The 16,989-nt window shown below is 38.9% G+C and overlaps 2 protein-coding genes across 4 annotated transcripts; one reads left to right on the forward strand and one right to left on the reverse strand.

Moving 5' to 3' along the window:
* Nucleotides 1–15: 15 nt before the first annotated feature.
* On the forward strand, nucleotides 16–7,656 carry LOC306870012 (ribosome-releasing factor 2, mitochondrial-like). Its single transcript, XM_079417031.1, has 20 exons — nucleotides 16–339; nucleotides 545–611; nucleotides 699–744; nucleotides 835–932; nucleotides 1,320–1,445; nucleotides 1,519–1,607; nucleotides 1,785–1,873; nucleotides 2,005–2,065; nucleotides 2,143–2,328; nucleotides 2,506–2,586; nucleotides 2,688–2,836; nucleotides 2,934–3,074; nucleotides 3,991–4,090; nucleotides 4,513–4,696; nucleotides 4,791–4,867; nucleotides 5,143–5,281; nucleotides 5,735–5,914; nucleotides 6,048–6,163; nucleotides 6,245–6,427; nucleotides 6,610–7,656. The coding sequence occupies exons 1-20, from the start codon at nucleotides 304–306 to the stop codon at nucleotides 6,736–6,738; spliced, it is 2,277 nt and encodes a 758-aa protein (XP_079273157.1). The 5' UTR covers nucleotides 16–303; the 3' UTR covers nucleotides 6,739–7,656.
* LOC306870013 (beta-hexosaminidase subunit beta-like) lies at nucleotides 6,808–15,228 on the reverse strand. Of its 3 annotated transcripts, XR_013784230.1 has the most exons (15): nucleotides 14,775–15,228; nucleotides 14,480–14,628; nucleotides 14,146–14,211; nucleotides 13,274–13,320; nucleotides 13,061–13,171; nucleotides 12,594–12,695; nucleotides 12,004–12,136; nucleotides 11,551–11,731; nucleotides 11,208–11,294; nucleotides 11,009–11,081; nucleotides 10,486–10,660; nucleotides 8,734–8,911; nucleotides 7,969–8,059; nucleotides 7,735–7,839; nucleotides 6,808–7,372 (listed from the first exon to the last, which is right to left on the reverse strand). XR_013784230.1 is itself a non-coding variant. In XM_079417032.1 (14 exons), exons 1-14 carry the CDS (start codon nucleotides 15,011–15,013, stop codon nucleotides 7,309–7,311), a joined length of 1,626 nt encoding a protein of 541 aa, XP_079273158.1. In that variant the 5' UTR covers nucleotides 15,014–15,228; the 3' UTR covers nucleotides 6,950–7,308. The 3 variants fall into 3 exon arrangements, 2 of the variants coding, with proteins under 2 accessions (XP_079273158.1, XP_079273159.1); XM_079417032.1 differs by lacking the exon at nucleotides 10,486–10,660 and having other exon boundaries at nucleotides 6,950–7,372; XM_079417033.1 differs by lacking the exon at nucleotides 8,734–8,911 and having other exon boundaries at nucleotides 6,950–7,372.
* Between the last annotated feature and the right edge of the window lie 1,761 nt (nucleotides 15,229–16,989).

Consider the following 16,989-nt stretch of genomic DNA (forward strand, 5'->3'; position numbering starts at 1 on the left):
GTTTCTGGAGGACTTATTTACAGATGCACCAAAACGTGTGCGTTCACAAGCTATCGTGATTATAAAAAAGCTTTTGACAACTGCCAGTTTATTGCGTTTAACATGTTGCCAGTGGGAAATGGAAACGATACGAGTTTGTTTTAGCTTTATCGTGTCATCACTGAGATTCGACTCATCAGTGCAAGCGTTACGATGAATTAAATGTCCGGTTTGATCACAACGTGACTTTAAGCAAGCACAGCAGTCATGTGTCATAATGTACAACTGAAGCTTTAACCCTTTAATCAAACATTCCGTCTCAAAATGCATTTAAATGCACCGTTCCCCATCCTCCGAGGGGTGAGTTTGTGCTGTCTTTAATTAATGCATCAGGCATTTGTCATTGACTGCAATTTACAGAGTAATTATTCCGCCAAAATACCATGTTTACTACACTAAATCCTTGTTTAAAGCAACCACTGATTTAAAAAAGATGGTGAATCTATTTCTCATACACTGACATGAGTGTTTTACAGCATTAACTGCATCATTCATTCCCTTTCAGAGCATCAGACACCTCCAGACGTGCAGATGCAAAGTGACCTGGAGGAGAAATTACAGTTTTTATCGAGGTAAAGGACAATCGTGGATAGATTTCTGCATATTTTGTCATTTTAGGCTAGTGTCTCACTGTTCACAATTTATTTATTTTTCTTCAGATGAGGTGAAATCACTTAGAGCAGTGGTCAACCCTGACATCTCAAAGTAAGATGTGCATATTTTTACAATTTCCTTTTGAGCGTGTAAGAATAATGCTCTATTAACCCCAAATATTTCTATTATGTTCTTGGTCAGAATTCGTAACATCGGTATAATGGCGCATATAGATGCAGGGAAGACCACCACGACAGAGAGAATGCTGTATTATTCTGGCTACACACGGGCTCTCGGAGGTGAGGTGACATTTAGAAAGAAAGTAGGTCGAAAAATATCTTGATTATCATTATTTGAAATAAAGCTACATAATATGAAATAATTCAGATAATAGAAGTATTAAATAAATTAATCTTAAATATTAAATTTACTCATTTTAAATTGAAGTACTAAAATAACTTAATCTGAAATAAAAAAGTAATGCTAAATAGAAATATTTAATGATACAGTTACTAAAATTTTAATTAAAATGAAAACTGAAAATTAATTTTTTTGAAAAGAAAGTCTTATTCAAAATATTAATAAGTACTATCGTAGTATATAAATAATATAGTTGTTTAATACACTTTAATAAATGTGTATTTGTTTTATATGACATACATGTGTTTGTGATTGGTCTTGCTTAGATGTGGATGACGGTGACACTGTAACTGATTACATGGCTCAGGAGAGGGAAAGAGGAATTACCATCCAGTCAGCTGCTGTTACCTTTGACTGGATGGATCACAGGATTAACCTCATAGACACACCAGGTACACATGTGTCCACACAGTGTTGTATTCAATGCAGGGCAAGAGTCAATATTAATTATCTTTCTTTTCTCAGGTCATGTTGATTTTACTCTGGAGGTTGAGAGAGCTTTACGAGTGTTGGATGGAGCTGTTGCTGTGTTTGATGCTTCTGCTGGAGTAGAGGTTTGGCCGAAATTGTGTAGTAAAAAATAATAAATGAATGTATTATTAATGTATTTGATTTAATAATGCAATTATTTGTAATGGCAAAATATTTTCTTTTTTTTTTTTGCGTATAATATATTTATTTAATTGTTCATAAGGTGTTTTTTTTGTTTTTTTTTTTACATGAATTTTTAGGCTCAAACCATGACTGTGTGGCGGCAGGCAGAAAAACATAAAATCCCATGTGTGTGTTTCCTAAACAAGATGGACAAGCCTACAGCTAGGTTTTACATATAAACATTTGTTTCTCAGAATCTCACACTTAAAGTCAGAGAATCCATTAAAACATTGTCTGAAAAGTTGCATGTTTTATTGATCTAAATGAGTGACTGCAGTTCGCTCCCATTTTTTCTAGCCTGAGGTACTCTTTAGACAGCATAAAGACTAAACTAAAGGCCAACCCTATGCTCCTTCAGGTAAGCTTTTTAAACATAGTACCCAGCTACTGTTACCAATGAAAAGATTCGTTCTGGATATTTGGTATTATTTCCAGATCCCTATTGGCTCAGGGAAGAGCTTTACCGGATTGGTGGATTTGATCACTAGGCAGAAAATGACATGGCAGGGGAGCTCACTGACATATGATGGCCGTGCTTTTGAGACCAGCACCCTTCAGCCCTCAGATGACCCAGATGTGCTCCAGGCTGTCAGTGAGGCCAGGGCCACTTTGATAGAACAGGTGAAACAAACCAAAAAAAAGTATCTTAAAACAACAGAATAAATACTGATACATTTATTGTTATTTACCACACAGTACAGTAGGTTCTTAAAGGGACAGTTCACCAAAAAAATATAGCTCATAATGACACAATACAAATTTTTGGCTGATCTTTTTTTGTGTGTGTGAATTGGACAGGTAGCAGATGTAGATGATGATTTTGCAGAGCTGCTACTGGGACAGTACAGTGAAAACTTTGATGCAGTGCCTGCTGGGAAGGTAAGAATATAGTTTCTCTATACATGTGCTCCATGTTTCTTTCTCCATTGGTTCAGATACATTTGGCTATTAAATAAACAGAATTGAAATTGAATGTCCAGTTGCAGGAGGCGCTGAGAAAAGTGACATTAGCTCGTAAGGGGGTGCCTGTGTTGTGTGGAAGCTCTCTGAAAAATAAAGGGGTTCAACCTCTGCTGGATGCCATTACTGCTTACCTTCCTGCCCCCAATGAGAGGAACCATGCCCTGGTGTGAGTGCACCATCCCTCAGCCCCCTCATCAACTCATTTTGCAAAAGGAGAAATAATCATGTTATGATTAAATGTATATGTGTTCCTGTCTGTCCAGACGCTGGTATAAGGATGATCTGTGTGCGTTGGCATTCAAAGTGGTCCATGACAAACAGAGGGGTCCACTCGTGTTTGTTAGGATCTATTCAGGCAGCATGAAGGCTCAGTCGGCAGTGTACAACATCAACAGGAACGGAACGTAGGTTTATTCTTTTTGATTTCAGACTTGTATGCAATTATAATGAGACCCAATGAGTCCAATGCCAAATTTTCATAGTTCTCTTAAAAAAGAAATGACTGATGAATTTTTGTTGGTTCTGCAGCTTTTTACTTTTGCTCTTTCATTTGTTGTGGAAAAATCACACCAAACACACACACACACTCAAAAAGAAAGACTATTATGATGGTGTTAACTAGGGGTGTCACGATATACCGGTATTGATGATAATCGTGATATTTAAATAATGAAATGTCATTATAGTGTTAATTAGGAGGATTGCCAAATACCGGTATTACATAATAATCTAGTGCCATTATGGAGCGCTAAACTCTCACATGTAACTTGTTTCATTCATACTCAATGACGGAGGGTGTCCTCGCTCAATCCATCTCAAGTATTTTAATAAGTATTTAATAATATTTAAACATCACAATTTAATAATGTGTGTTTATAAGATAATGCTAATCGACATAGCCTTTATCACTATGTAGAATACGGTAAAATAATATAATTTATGCCTCGTTCTGTGATAAGAATAAGTTATTTAAAACAAATGTTGTTATTCTCATAAATTGTGTTTAGACGCTGTACTAAACTATAAACGGTTGGCATTTTAGTCTGTTTAGTGTAGTTGTTCTTTTTGTATGTAATGGTGTAATTCATTGCTCAAAAAAGGAAAAAAAATAAACGCATTAATTTGATAGTATGGTTTTATTTTTATAAAAGTTTTAAGATTTCTTTATATATCATGATATATTGTTATCGTGAAATTTGGTGACCATAATAATCGTGAAGTGAAAAATCTGATATATTGTGATATATATGGTGTTAACGAAAATGACTTTTTTTTAAGTTCTATCATGAAAAACAATGTTTTGTGTTTTTGTTGCTCCAGGGAAAGAATGAGCCGACTTCTCTTGCCCTTTGCTGATCAGCACATAGAAATCCCTTCTTTATCTGCAGGAAACATTGCGCTCACAGTTGGACTCAAACAGGTAAACTCAACTTTCATGGGACAAAGAAAACTACGTGTTGTTTGCATGATCGTTTGAACCACTTTGAGAGGAAAATACTCCTTGAAAGTGTCTTATAGTATTCGAGTGGTCTTGTGTTTTAAAACAGAAATAGCAGCTACCATTAGTGGAATCACTCTTATGTAGAATGAAGATGCTTTTTTTAAAAGAGACATTTTTTTGCCTGTATTTACGATAGGACGGTTTAGATCTGAGGAAGCAGATTGGGAGGAGGGGGGTAAATAGAGAGAGGTCTGTGAGCCTTCGAACTCAAGATGATCATGAGGCTATCAGCGCCATCATAAAGATGCTTTTTCTTGCCAGCTTATAGGTCTAGAGTCTTCATCTGATGCATTAAACATCTTTAGAAAATATGTTCTGTCATTTTGTTTGTTTCAAATCAGACTGTGACAGGTGACACAATCGTCTCCTCCAAAGCCTCTGCTGCAGCTGCGACGCGGCGGGCTCAGAAGGAAGCAGAGAGTAGCTCGCAAAGGGAGAGCAGCAGTCTGGCTCTTGCAGGAGTGGAGGTCCCTGAGCCTGTGTTCTTCTGCTCCATTGAACCTCCTACTCTGGCCAAACAAGCAGGTAAGAACATTTTGTACAGATCTTCAGCAGATCACTTTCCAAATAGGCTGCAGCAGGTGGAAGGATTGAAATCTCAGTGGAATTTGTCAAACAGATCTGGAGCATGCACTCAACTGCCTGCAAAGAGAAGACCCCAGTCTGAAAGTCAGAACAGACCCTGATTCTGGACAGGTAATGAGTCATTTGCAAAGTATTTCATCTCATCATTTTTCTATTAGATGGTGCATTGTTTATTAGAGCTTCCATAGGCATGTACATATTTATATATTAAGTGCATATTTACTTGTTCAAACCTAAGCTTAGTGCTTCAAAAAAAAGGTTCTACACAAAGTATTACATTGTGACATAACCCATCCTACACCATTTGTGCTACGGACATCAGATACCCTTGAATCCTGTGTTGAGGAGAGTATTCTGGAATGTATATTTCACTTATTTATGCACAGACGATACTGTGTGGCATGGGAGAGCTGCACATTGAGATCATCCATGACCGTATTAAGAGAGAGTACAACATCGAAACTCACCTAGGACCCTTGCAGGTGGCCTACAGAGAGACCATCCTCCAATCAGCAACAGTCACAGGTGAGGCTAGTGCAAACTCTCCCCTCGTGTTTTATATGATAATCTACTTCTGTGAAAATCATATTACTTTGTTTGTGATGAAACATCAGAACTATTTCCCAATGACAGGTCATCTGTTTTGTTTGTCTGCTTTACTGTTTTATGGTCCAGTGCGACTTATGGTTACAATAGACTTTGTCCATGGTAAATAATAGGCATAAAACAATAAAATGAAAAAGAAAACAACATATATGGCTAGTCACATGCCTGATTTAGTGTAGGTTCAAGAGTGTAGGAGGTTTTAATTTTTATATAAAATTAAAATGTAAAGAAATAGTAAGAAATGAACATGCGTATAGTTCTACACAGAACAAATTGTAATGGTAAAATAGATTATAATCTCAAATAATAAAGTATTAGTCTTGAGTAGTTAAGTATTACTAAATTCTAGTGTGATTTGTATGATCATTTCAGACACGTTAGATCGTACTCTTGGAGACAAGAGGCATGTTGTCACTGTAGAGCTTGCTGTCCATGCTCTGATGGAGTCTAGCTCTTCCTGTGACGTGACTTTTGAGGAGGAAGTAAAAACTCAGCTTCCTGCTGATGTCAGAGAAGCTGTGGAAAATGGAGTTCAGAGTGCCTACCTCCAAGGTAACAGAAACGGATGCTTTAAAGCTTTTATATCTGAATCATCGCATCCATATCTACCTAGTACAGTATTGCTGTACAGTTGAGTCTATAAATCTGATTTCATGTGCTGTTGGTCACCCAACTTCCTTTCCAGGTCCAGTGCTGGGTTTTCCTGTAGAGGGAGTGAAGACAGTTATCCAGCATGTAAGACTGGAGCCAGGTACTTCTGCAGCCATGGTGTCGGCCTGCGTGTCCCGCTGCATGCTCAAGGTACTCAAACACGGTCCTGTGCCTTTTCCCGCAATCACTTTCAAATAATGCCACATCTGAGTTTATGTCTCTCTGGTTCAGGCTCTGAAGCTGGCTGGGGGGCAGGTTTTGGAGCCGGTGATGGCTCTGGAAGTGACTGTAGACGAAGAGTATCTGAGTCTTGTGCTTGCGGATCTCGCCCAGCGACGCGGTACTGTATGTGACATCCAAAGTCGACAGGAAAATAAGGTTTTGCTGGCTACAGTACCTTTGGCTGAGATGATGGTGAGTCTTTCATGAAAAATATTACACAATCATAATGTCAGTAATAACACAATTTCACTGCAAGTCAATCTCAGTGTATAATAAGGCCAATAAAATGTAACCCTCAGTATCTCTTACTATACACGTTAACAAATGAACTGTTGAAACACAATTTTTATATTATTTATTTATTTTGCTTCAAGGGCTACTCAACTCTTCTGCGCACTTTGACCTCTGGGAACGCTACTTTTTCTTTGGAGCTGTCCAACTATGAGCCCATGAACACTCAGGACCAGAATACACTGCTCCACAAGATGGCTGGACTGGCTTAAAACAGTAACTTTAACCAACTGAACTGAACATACAGACAAATTTTGACTGTGATTGGCTGCTCACATATGGTCCAGAAGATAAAATCTTGGAGACTAGCCTGCATATACCCTGCGCAGCTCACATCTAGAGATCTAATTGGATTTTTTTTTTTCTCTGATGGAGAGAAAGGGCATAAGGTAAAAAAAAATGCAATAATTTTACAAGAACAATGCATTCATAAATCTTTTATTTACATATTCATTTCATTTATAAAACCCTTACGACATACCTAGCCTTGGGAAATAATTAAAAAACAGACCTCATTTCAAAAACTTCAAATTCAAAATTTATTCACAAAAATATGAATTACAGTTTAATCAAATTACAGCCTACAGAGGAAATACAGATGTACAGAATTGTCTATTTAATAATTAAAAACAGTAATTACAAACATCAAGTTCTGGCAATAACTGGCTCAGTGCATAGAACAGCAAATCATAACTAATGGAAAGGTTAACATGGTTTTATCTTTTTAAAAGTGTTGTCCTTTTATTCCCTTTAATTGTCTACTGTAAACTGAATGTTGATGTTCATAGGCCCATGTACTCCTGATGGCAGTGGCCAACAAATAGAGGTTCTGCAGGTATGCCTCTCCTGATGAGGAAAGATGGGAAAATCTCACTTTCACCAGTGAAACATACAAATATATGCCTGTGCAAATTTTATTTGCAAAAGCAAATTCAATTATTTGTACAAAGACTGTAGCGAATACTTTTTACATTTTCAATTGACCCAAAACAGTCGGCCTTAAAAATTAGAAATAAATCATATTGTAATAAATGACTAATTAAACAAAAATCAAGGACATCAGAGATTAGTGAGGTCACTCCACTGCTATGCATTTTTATTCTTAAAAATTAAATTAAATGGATAAATGGAACTGTATGTGGTATTATTGAATTATTAATAAGGTGATGTTGCATGAATGAATTTGCCACTGTCATATTTGAACTCACTTGACCATGCGGCAGCGATGCTGGGCCAGACGATTATAGGCATTACCCACATCTGTCACGCTTTTATCACTCCATAACCTCTCCGCAACAGCACTGGCTCTTGGCCTGCAATGGCACAAGCAAAAAAATATATAATTTACATAATTCTAAATAATACTAGGTTTGGTTTCAGTTTTGGCACTAACTCCTAACTATAGCTTTGATAGGAGATGGTACAGTTGAGTAATATCATACCAGAGTCGAGGAGTGAGGTTGGTAGCATCCACATACTCTCCCCAAAGACAAGCCTCTCCACCAATCACCAGCTGCTTCTGTGCATCTGTGCCTGTGGTAAAATATCAAATCACAAGTTATAAACAAAATGAATATAGTACAAAAAGCCATCAAAGCAAAGAGTCGATCTTGTTTAAATCTGTGTATCAAACACTCCTATCTCAAACATCTGAATACCTGCAGACAAAGCAAAGCATTTAAACTGGGTCGTGACTGAATAGACTCATAACTGTCAGTCTGTACAAAATGCCATGGTCACATGACAAGCTTCTTTGTTTGCATTTCCAAATGAAAACAGGTTCCTGACAATGCCATTACTATGACAGAGCTTTGGCCTGAAAAAAAAAACTGATGCTCATTGATTTAAGGCAATGAGAATATCTGGTGTAAATGACACCGTACGATCACATGCCACCTTTATGATTTAAACATGTTGCCTTTGAATAAGTGTAGCTGACCTTCAAAACCTAAAACCAATTGCACCAACCTTGGTTCCAATGAATAAACAAGAAAATTCACCAGACTTAACTCTTTTGATAAGGAAAGGTCGACTCCTACATAGCTCACAAAATCATATATTTTATAATCAGTCCTGTTTAAAGTGACTTTAACGGTCATTGCTTTTTCTTTTTTTACTCTAAACCTTGAGATGTTGCACAAATTTAGGAGAAACACATGCCAAACAGAAACAAAGGCCCAAAGACTTTATCTGTGAATGACACACACCCGTGAAATTTTGGGGGTCGGCTTTGTAAATGTTCACCCAGTCTTGGCCGTAGCTGATGCGGTTGAGGTACCAGGGTGTGGAGAGCAGAGCATTGAAACCAGCCGCTGTTACCTTCGCCATCTCATCCTGGTACTGCGGCCTTTGTTTCCACACATGGATCTGTGTGTCGGCTTTCAGCTACATATGTACACATACAGACGCATGTATAACATAACACACAAACGAACATACGTCAACGTGGATAAATCCCTCTGGACTCCATTAAGGTTTTTTTGAGGCTTTTCATGCTTCATTCACATTTACTTTGTCAAAGATACCAAGATAGCACATTTATACAGATATAGTCCCTAATATTTGTCATGAAAGAACTGAACATGGTTCATTTTAAAGTGACAAACGATATGGATGTACAATATTTGGTATAAAATCAGCTGTGACAAAAATAATTATTGGCTATCAATATTGGCACATCCTAATGTAATGAAATCAGTATTCAATCTTATGAGTTAAAAATGTCAACACTACATCAAAAATTGTAATATGTTAGATCTTGAATGTAGTCCAGAGAAATATATCCATCTATTGTCATATCTTCCTGGAATGATCAAATAAACAGCTGTGACTCAAAATTTCTGCTTTCTCATTAGATCATTAGTTAAAAGTTAACCATTATTCTATACAGTAACATCTATGAAAAACAAATAATTTTTAAAGTGAGGTGAAGTGACATACTGCCAAGTATGGTGACCCATACTCGGAGTTCGTGCTCTGCATTTAACCCATCCAACATGCACACACACACCGTGAACACACACACCCGGAGCAGTGGGCAGCCATTTATGCTGTGGCGCCCGGGGAGCAGTTGGGGGTTCGGTGCCTTGCTCAAGGGCACCTCAGTCGTGGTATTGAGGGTGGAGAGAGCGCTGGACATTCACTCCCCCCACCTACAATCCCTGCTGGCCCGAGACTCGAACCCGCAACCTTTGGATTACAAGTCCGACTCTCTAACCATTAGGCCACAACTTCCCCAGTGCTGTTAGTAGTGATAATTTAACAAGACTGAAGCAAGATGGAGGAGGAATTATGGCAAAGCATACACTACCATTCAAACGTTTGGGGTCAATTTTTTTTAAGATCAAAAGTGACGGTAACGATATTTATGTTCTTTTGAACTTTTTATTCAAAGACTGCTGAATGGTCAAATAAACAGCCTTGGAGAGACTTTTGAAAGGTAGTATATTTAGAGTGACATGCTGGAATGTGTGCTTTCTGGAGCATTCAGGAATATGTGGTTTCAGTGTCCTGACCTCGAGATGTGGCAGGAGCTCAGAGTTGATCAGAAGTGGTCGAACACTCTAGTCATGACAACGTACTAGTGACAAGCAAAACCAAGAAGCAGAGCCCGACTGACAGGATCCCATCTGAACACTTCAATAATGCAGAAATTAAAGGGAATTCCATATCAAGTGCATATGTCCTCCTTTAAAATGGAGGTGTTTCTCAATGAACCATCTCTACCCAGACCAAATCCTCAACTCCAAGCTTGTTTGTGATTCAACACCATGTCCACTCATCCATGGCTATTTTCAGGGCAAAAATATAGGTTAAAATGTCCTAAAAGGTATAGTGATTGTCATATCATGACAAAATCACACATGGTCAATACTAAATAACTAAAGTTTCTACGTTTCAAACCATTACTTTAGTATACTAGTGGTGCTAAAATAAACAAAATGACAGTAAAAACTGACCAGGGAAACTGAGTGGCTCAACTTTGTAGTAATGTTGCCAGTCCTGTCCATAGCTAATGTAGTCCAGGTACCAAGGGGCAGAAATAATGGTTGTAAATCCTGCCCCAGTCACATTCTGTAGCTCCTCCTCCATCTTGTTCCCCATCCACACCTCCACCACAGTGTCATCCTTCAGCTGGAACATGCATAAAGCACATTATGTCCCCTAATCAATGTTTGCTTTTGGGCAGTTATATTTTTATGGGCAATCATACATCTACATACAAGCACAGTTAAAAACAGCAACTTAGTGGTATGTTTGCAGCGGCTTGTGAAAAGGCGAGCATTCAAGTCAAGCTATTTGTGATTAAAAGATTAAAGAAAAGTAGATTAATCTTTGATTTGAAGCCATAAAGCATTGGACCTGTAAGAATGCGTTTTAATTTGTGTAGAAAATGTGACGAAGACTTTTAATACAACATTTATGGATTTGAATTACTTCCCAACAGCACAATATCGTCGGCACAGAAGAGATGAGCCTTACCTTCACCCCATTATCAAACACTTCCTGCCATACCATGTAACCTTTCTTGGTAGCAGCCACGATATCAAGTAATCTGTTTTCCAAAAAAGAAATAATACATAATGTCAGACTGTATTCTGCTTTATATTGTCATAATCATCTTTAATTTGGCCTACAAGACCACAATACATGCACTTCCTGGCTATAGAGAAGCTCTTACCTTTGAATATAGAAAGACTCCAGTTTGCTATAGTCTGTGCCAAAGCCCTGCTGCACCATAAACTTCTGAACATCAGGATTAGACTTCCTACAGGAACAATAAATGGAATGTAAGCATGGCCTTTAACAGTAACAGCCATCAACACAAAGTAAAGCAAATAGAGAAAGAGAAACAATGCATGCCCTACACTCAAGGTCCTGAGTGACAGTTTCAGTTAACTATTTCTTTTAATCAAAGAATTTGATCAAATGTGGTATAAGGTAAGATTATCAACATTACAATATTCAGGGAAACAATGTAGTTTAATAATTGACAATTGAGTAAGAAGCTCCGTTTTTCTTACCAGCAACTGAAGTCAACCTCGTCTCCCCCCAGGTGTATGTAGGCATCAGGGAAGACGGTGCTGATCTCTTTAAAAAACTGTGCCATAAAGTCATAAGAGGAGTTTAAGATGGGGTTGACCGGCCCAAATGTTCCTGAAGGACTAGAGCCACTGTAACAAGGTGTTAGCAGATCCTTTATGCCTAAGCAAATGAGCGACAGAGAGAGAAAACATTGTCACTGTCACATTAATAAGTAGCTGCAATTTAAGTGTGAACTGCTGAAACCAACAAAATATGACTTGAGGCTGGAATACGCTACACAACTTGTTTACATTTGTCATGCATCTCCTAGGAATAAGGTATGTTTCTTTGTGAGTTTGTTTTGACTTCAGATTTCAAAAGACGTGCAGTGTTATTGCAGCTCTAAACAAAACAATATGTATAAAACTCATGTATTAAGTTCACCAACTGACCATTGCCCCATGACTGTGTGTGTCCTGGGGTGTCAAACTCAGGGATGACTCGGATCCCCCTCATGCGGGCAAATTCAATGACCATCTTCACATCGGATGGAGTGTACACATGTGTGAATGGGTGATAGGCTCCCTGTCAATCACAAAAAATAGGAAAAACATGATCAATATACAAAGATAAACACTTTACCACTTAGATTTCATCAGTGGAAGTTGAGTTCTATGACCTAGGCCTAATTCATTAGATTAGAGCTAAAATTTCAACACTAAAGGAAATGACGTGTCCTACAGGAATATCATCATTTTGTGGTAAATCTGTATCCCTTACCTTTTGCTTCCAATGCAGAAAATACAAAAAAAACGTATATGAGAACAAGCATGGCATATCTTTTTTTTAAAGTCTGTCTGGAATTTTTATTGGTTGATACGCTTACATGTGGTCTCCTATTTACATGGTGGCCATCACCCTTCAGTGATAATAGAATTGTAGCATTATAATCCACTAATGACATGTTTGAAATCTACAATATATTTTGTGTTCTGAATAGAGATGTATTTAATCAGTGTGAAGCCGTCAAGCTTATACTCACCTTCTGACTTAAGTCAGGGAAGGTACGGCTCATATAAGGAAACGACGGATCGTCCACAATGTGCCAGTGGAATACATTAAACTTGTTCATCGCCATAGCTTCCTGTGAAAATGAGACATTTTATTATGGGATGTGGGATGAGAAGCATTTCAAAACCAACAAAAAACCTTGGAAGGTAGTTGCACATATGTCCACTAATATGAACATGTGACTCCCACTTAATTCTAGGTCAAAACTAGTGTTCACTGACTGCAATTCTTTCCAGACAAACCTTGTGATGAGCATCATCTTGTCTTGTGATTACTGTCATGTACAAACATTAAAAACTTGACTTTCCAGTCTCATACGTCAAATAACTTCCTTGAGCCATTTAGCTGACATGTCTTCCGATTAGGAAAATGCCACTCTAGACCCATGCATGTGTTTAAGTAAAGCCTGTCATTGTAAAGCAAATGATTTCAGCTCACCAAATTGGCCAAAATGACTTTGAGTGGCAGGAAGTGTCGAGACGAGTCCAGCAGGATCCCACGATGGGCAAAGCGTGGGAAATCTGAGATATCTGTCTTATTGATGTTGTTCTGTTGAGAGGACCAAAAAAAAAGATTGATGGAATTCATTCATATTTAAAGCCCTAATGAAAAACAACAATCCAATAAATAAATGGTCTACTTCAAACTTACAGCTCCATAGTCATCCTCATAGACCAGCTGGCTGAATGTTTCCAGTCCTTACAACAGTAAACATATGAGGAAGTTACACGTTGATAATATCATACATTAAGATAAAACATGTTATATGGACATGATAAATACTGCAATCTCTTCTCTTAGGGCAGGATTACACAAAACCCAGTTTGAAACAACACTAAACATTTTTAAGAAAGGGCAATGCCACTGGCAGGAATGGAAATGAGCTTCTAATACAGTAATATTGAGAAATGCTGTTGTAATTTAAAACAACAACAATTTGAGTATATTTTAAAATGTAATGATTTTCAGCAGGCATAACTCCAGTCTTTAGTGTCACATGGTCCTTTAGAAATCAGTCTAATATGCTGCTTTGCTGCTGTAGAAACATTTCTTGTTACTACCAATGCTGAAAACAGCTGTGCTGCTTAATATTTTTGCAAAAACAGTTGTACTTTTACACAATTCGTAGTTTAAAGACAGCATTTATTTGAAATGTCATAATTTAAATGTTTACTGTCACTTTTGATCAGTTTATTGTGTCCCTACTGAAAAAAGTATTAATTTATTCTTAACAAAATTAAAGACTGACCACAGATCTTTTGATGGTAGTGTGCATGTTCAAAAGGGAAATATAAATGTGAGCTTGTTTACTGCCTTTACTCTAGACTATAGGACTGTTCAAATTCAGTCCTGGAGGGTCGGTGTCCTGCAGAGTTTAGCTCCAGCTTGCCTCAACACACCTGCATGGAAGATTCTAGTAAGAGCTGGATTAGCTGCTTCAGGTGTGTTTAATTAGGGTTGGAGATAACCTGACCGAGTTTGGACAGCCCTGCTCTAGAACTCCATTGTACAGTATTGCTTACCTCGCAAAGCTCCCCATACATTAGCAGCTTTCAGCACAGCAGAGGGTTTATCCACTGACAGCTCATCTACACAAAGAGAGCAAAACTTTACACAATTCACAGACAACCAACACATTCACTGGCTCAAGCCCAGTTTAATCTCAACACATCTGGATGAAGAAGCAAGAAGTGACTGATTTCCATGCAGTTTAAGTAGAAACGTGTTTATAAATGACTTTGCATGAGTCAAAAGTTACCACATGTAAAAAGAGCTAAATAGTTAACCCGATTACACCTCAGAGAGGCAGATGTCAATGGATTAGAGATTGTTGAGGTTACAGGAAAAGCAGCTCACATGACTCGTCGGTTTGCAGACTCGGGTAAGCGTCGCACTCTGGATCAGCTGATGTGATCCATACCTGAAGCTCCACGAGATCTGAATCATACACTTTCTGTCGGCTCTTCTCGTGCTTCTTCAGGTCACCAAACATGTATTCAAAATATCTGCAAAGCAAAGGTCAGTTGAAGCCAAGTGCTGGATATTTAGCACGGAGCACACAGCGCTTATGAATCACACTTTACTGCCACTGTACGTCTTTTATAACACAATATCGGCACAAATATGAATAAGGTATTGTATATACAGTTACCTGCGAAACGCATTCTCGAGTAGACTGCAGCTCGGTCCGGCGGAGGACTGTTTCGAGTGGACGATCTGAAAGCTGGCGGGGCTGAGTTTAAAACCGACGTCGGACGACTGAAATTTCTGCGGTAGCGGCCAGAGAGAGATTTCATCCAGCTCCTGTTTTCCTCCAAAGTCGCCGAAGAGCCAGCCACTGCAGACGGCTATCGCCAAAAGCAGCGGCGCACATTTGAGCAGGCAGTACATGGCTGTGTTGAGCGCTCTGCGATCAGCTGACTTCTGCCTCCAGTGTCCTCTGTGTGTTGAGCTCAGGGGCGGTGTTTACCTCAACCCAAGTCATGGGACCTGCCACACCCCCCTTAAAGGTTTTAAGGGAGTTACACAGATTGTTATTGTCAAACCTCACCCCTATCTGCTAATTTGTACCGAAAACAACGAAGAAGCTCTTCTTCTTCTTCAGTGAAGTTTATTGGCAGCTTGCAATCTTTGTGCATTACCGCCATCTACTGGATTGAGGTGTGATCACATTGGGAAGTCATAAATATGAATTTATCTTTTGAAATCTGAATGTTGGTTCTTAACACCAAAAATGGAGGACCTAAGTCCTTGAATATTCCAGCAGGAGATTTTTAAGGAATATGAGCCCATTAATCACCTTTGTTATTTCAAAAACAAGACAAACATCAGTATGATGAATTGACAGGCCAAGTAGAATATTTTAAATATTATGATACATATCTGAGAATATATTCATATGTAGATTTATTTTATTTTTTTCAAAAATACATTAAATATGAGATCTCTAAGAGGTTCTTTTTTTAAAATAAATATATAAATAAAACACAAACAAACACACACATATATGGGCTACGTTTAAATACACATGTACAGATACATATGTACACACATATATTTATTTTTTCCACTAAGTCACTAACCCATTAGGTGAGAGCACAGCAGAGTCAGCATGTGCTGGATGTTTCTGAGGTCTCTGGATTGAGATGGACTCGGTTGGCTGTGGACTGTGCTGGTGCTGGGTTTATCAATGATCTGCTGGCTGCTTCGGCGTAGCTCTGGCTGCCTGGGTGCTGCTCCTGCTGATGTTCATGTGAATGATGGAGTGAAGGAGCTGCAGGCCTGGTGATGTGATGTGTTCCAGGGTGACGCATAGAGCTTGCCATGGGGTCCCTCCGGTGGAGGGGGCGGTGATTTGAAGGGTGTCTCTGTAGTGACTCTATGGGGTGTCCACGGGGTCACTTCAGTGCGCTGGAGCTGCGGCTCAGTGCGATGTCCTTTAGGATCTTGGCAAAGATGGGAATGGTGTCTGGGTGGAAATCAGAGCGCAACACAGAGCGCAACAGCAGGGTGAGGAGGATGATTTTGGAGATGGGGAAGTTGGAGGATGCTTTCTCTGCTACATTAACGAGAGCTGTAGCTACTCTCTCTTGTTGGGCTCTCAGGTCGTTGGTGCCGGTGTGGATGATAATATGGCAGGGGGAACCCAGCTGCTCTTCACACAAGAGCTCCAGGGCCTTCTGTATGTTTGGGCACCATATTTTCATGACGTTTCTTCTCGGGAACAGTTTCTTTTCATCAACAAATTTGCCATTCGAGTCCATCAGGAGTACGATCTGGGGCTGTGTTTGACTACAGGAGTCAGGTGGAGGAGCCCTGCCAGGGTTGATGGCTGTGGTTGTTGGAGGAGGAGTCTGCTCTAAACTTGCAGTTCTTCTCTTGTCTGTGTCAGTTGCTCCTTCAGAGCTGGCAGTTGTTTTCCATTTTCACTTGTTTTCCTTCTGTCTTCTCTTAGCTCGCTCACTTCTTCTCTCATTGCAGACAGTTGTTTGTTGTACTCCTCTCTCTGATTTTTCAGCTCCTGAATTTCTTCCTTTAGCATTGCTCTCTCTCTCTCTCTCTCTCTCTCTCTCTCTCTATGTGTGTGTGTGTGTGTGTGTGGCGTCAGCTAGGTAGTGCGTCCTTGTGTTCAATACTAATGCAACAAATCATATCCCCCGTACAGTGACACATACTTAAATCTACCACAATACTGCCCAAGAAGACTCAAGAACAATCGTGACATTTTTCATTCGAAAATTTTTAATTTGAATCAGCAACACTACACATCAAGGGCATTTACAGGTGGAATGCAGACAACGCAAATGCGCCTTTTGTTCAGCAGGGGGCGACATTGCTCCGTGAATATAAATTCAACACTCGCTCTG

Source organism: Barbus barbus (assembly GCF_936440315.1).
Source record: "Barbus barbus genome assembly, chromosome: 5".
Lineage (NCBI taxonomy): Eukaryota > Metazoa > Chordata > Actinopteri > Cypriniformes > Cyprinidae > Barbus > Barbus barbus.

Bases quoted from the DNA above. Each gene is read 5' to 3' on its own strand.
- LOC306870012 (XM_079417031.1), top strand. From the start codon at position 304: ATGCATTTAAATGCACCGTTCCCCATCCTCCGAGGG. The intron at 4,868-5,142 runs GTAATGAGTCAT...ATTTATGCACAG, and splicing joins CAGACCCTGATTCTGGACAG to ACGATACTGTGTGGCATGGG. The intron at 6,164-6,244 runs GTACTCAAACAC...TCTCTGGTTCAG, and splicing joins TGTCCCGCTGCATGCTCAAG to GCTCTGAAGCTGGCTGGGGG.
- LOC306870013 (XM_079417032.1), bottom strand. From the start codon at position 15,013: ATGTACTGCCTGCTCAAATGTGCGCCGCTGCTTTTGGCGATAGCCGTC. The intron at 12,137-12,593 runs GTGAGTATAAGC...TGTGATTGACAG, and splicing joins TCCCTGACTTAAGTCAGAAG to GGAGCCTATCACCCATTCAC. The intron at 11,082-11,207 runs GTAAGAGCTTCT...TTTGGAAAACAG, and splicing joins GAGTCTTTCTATATTCAAAG to ATTACTTGATATCGTGGCTG.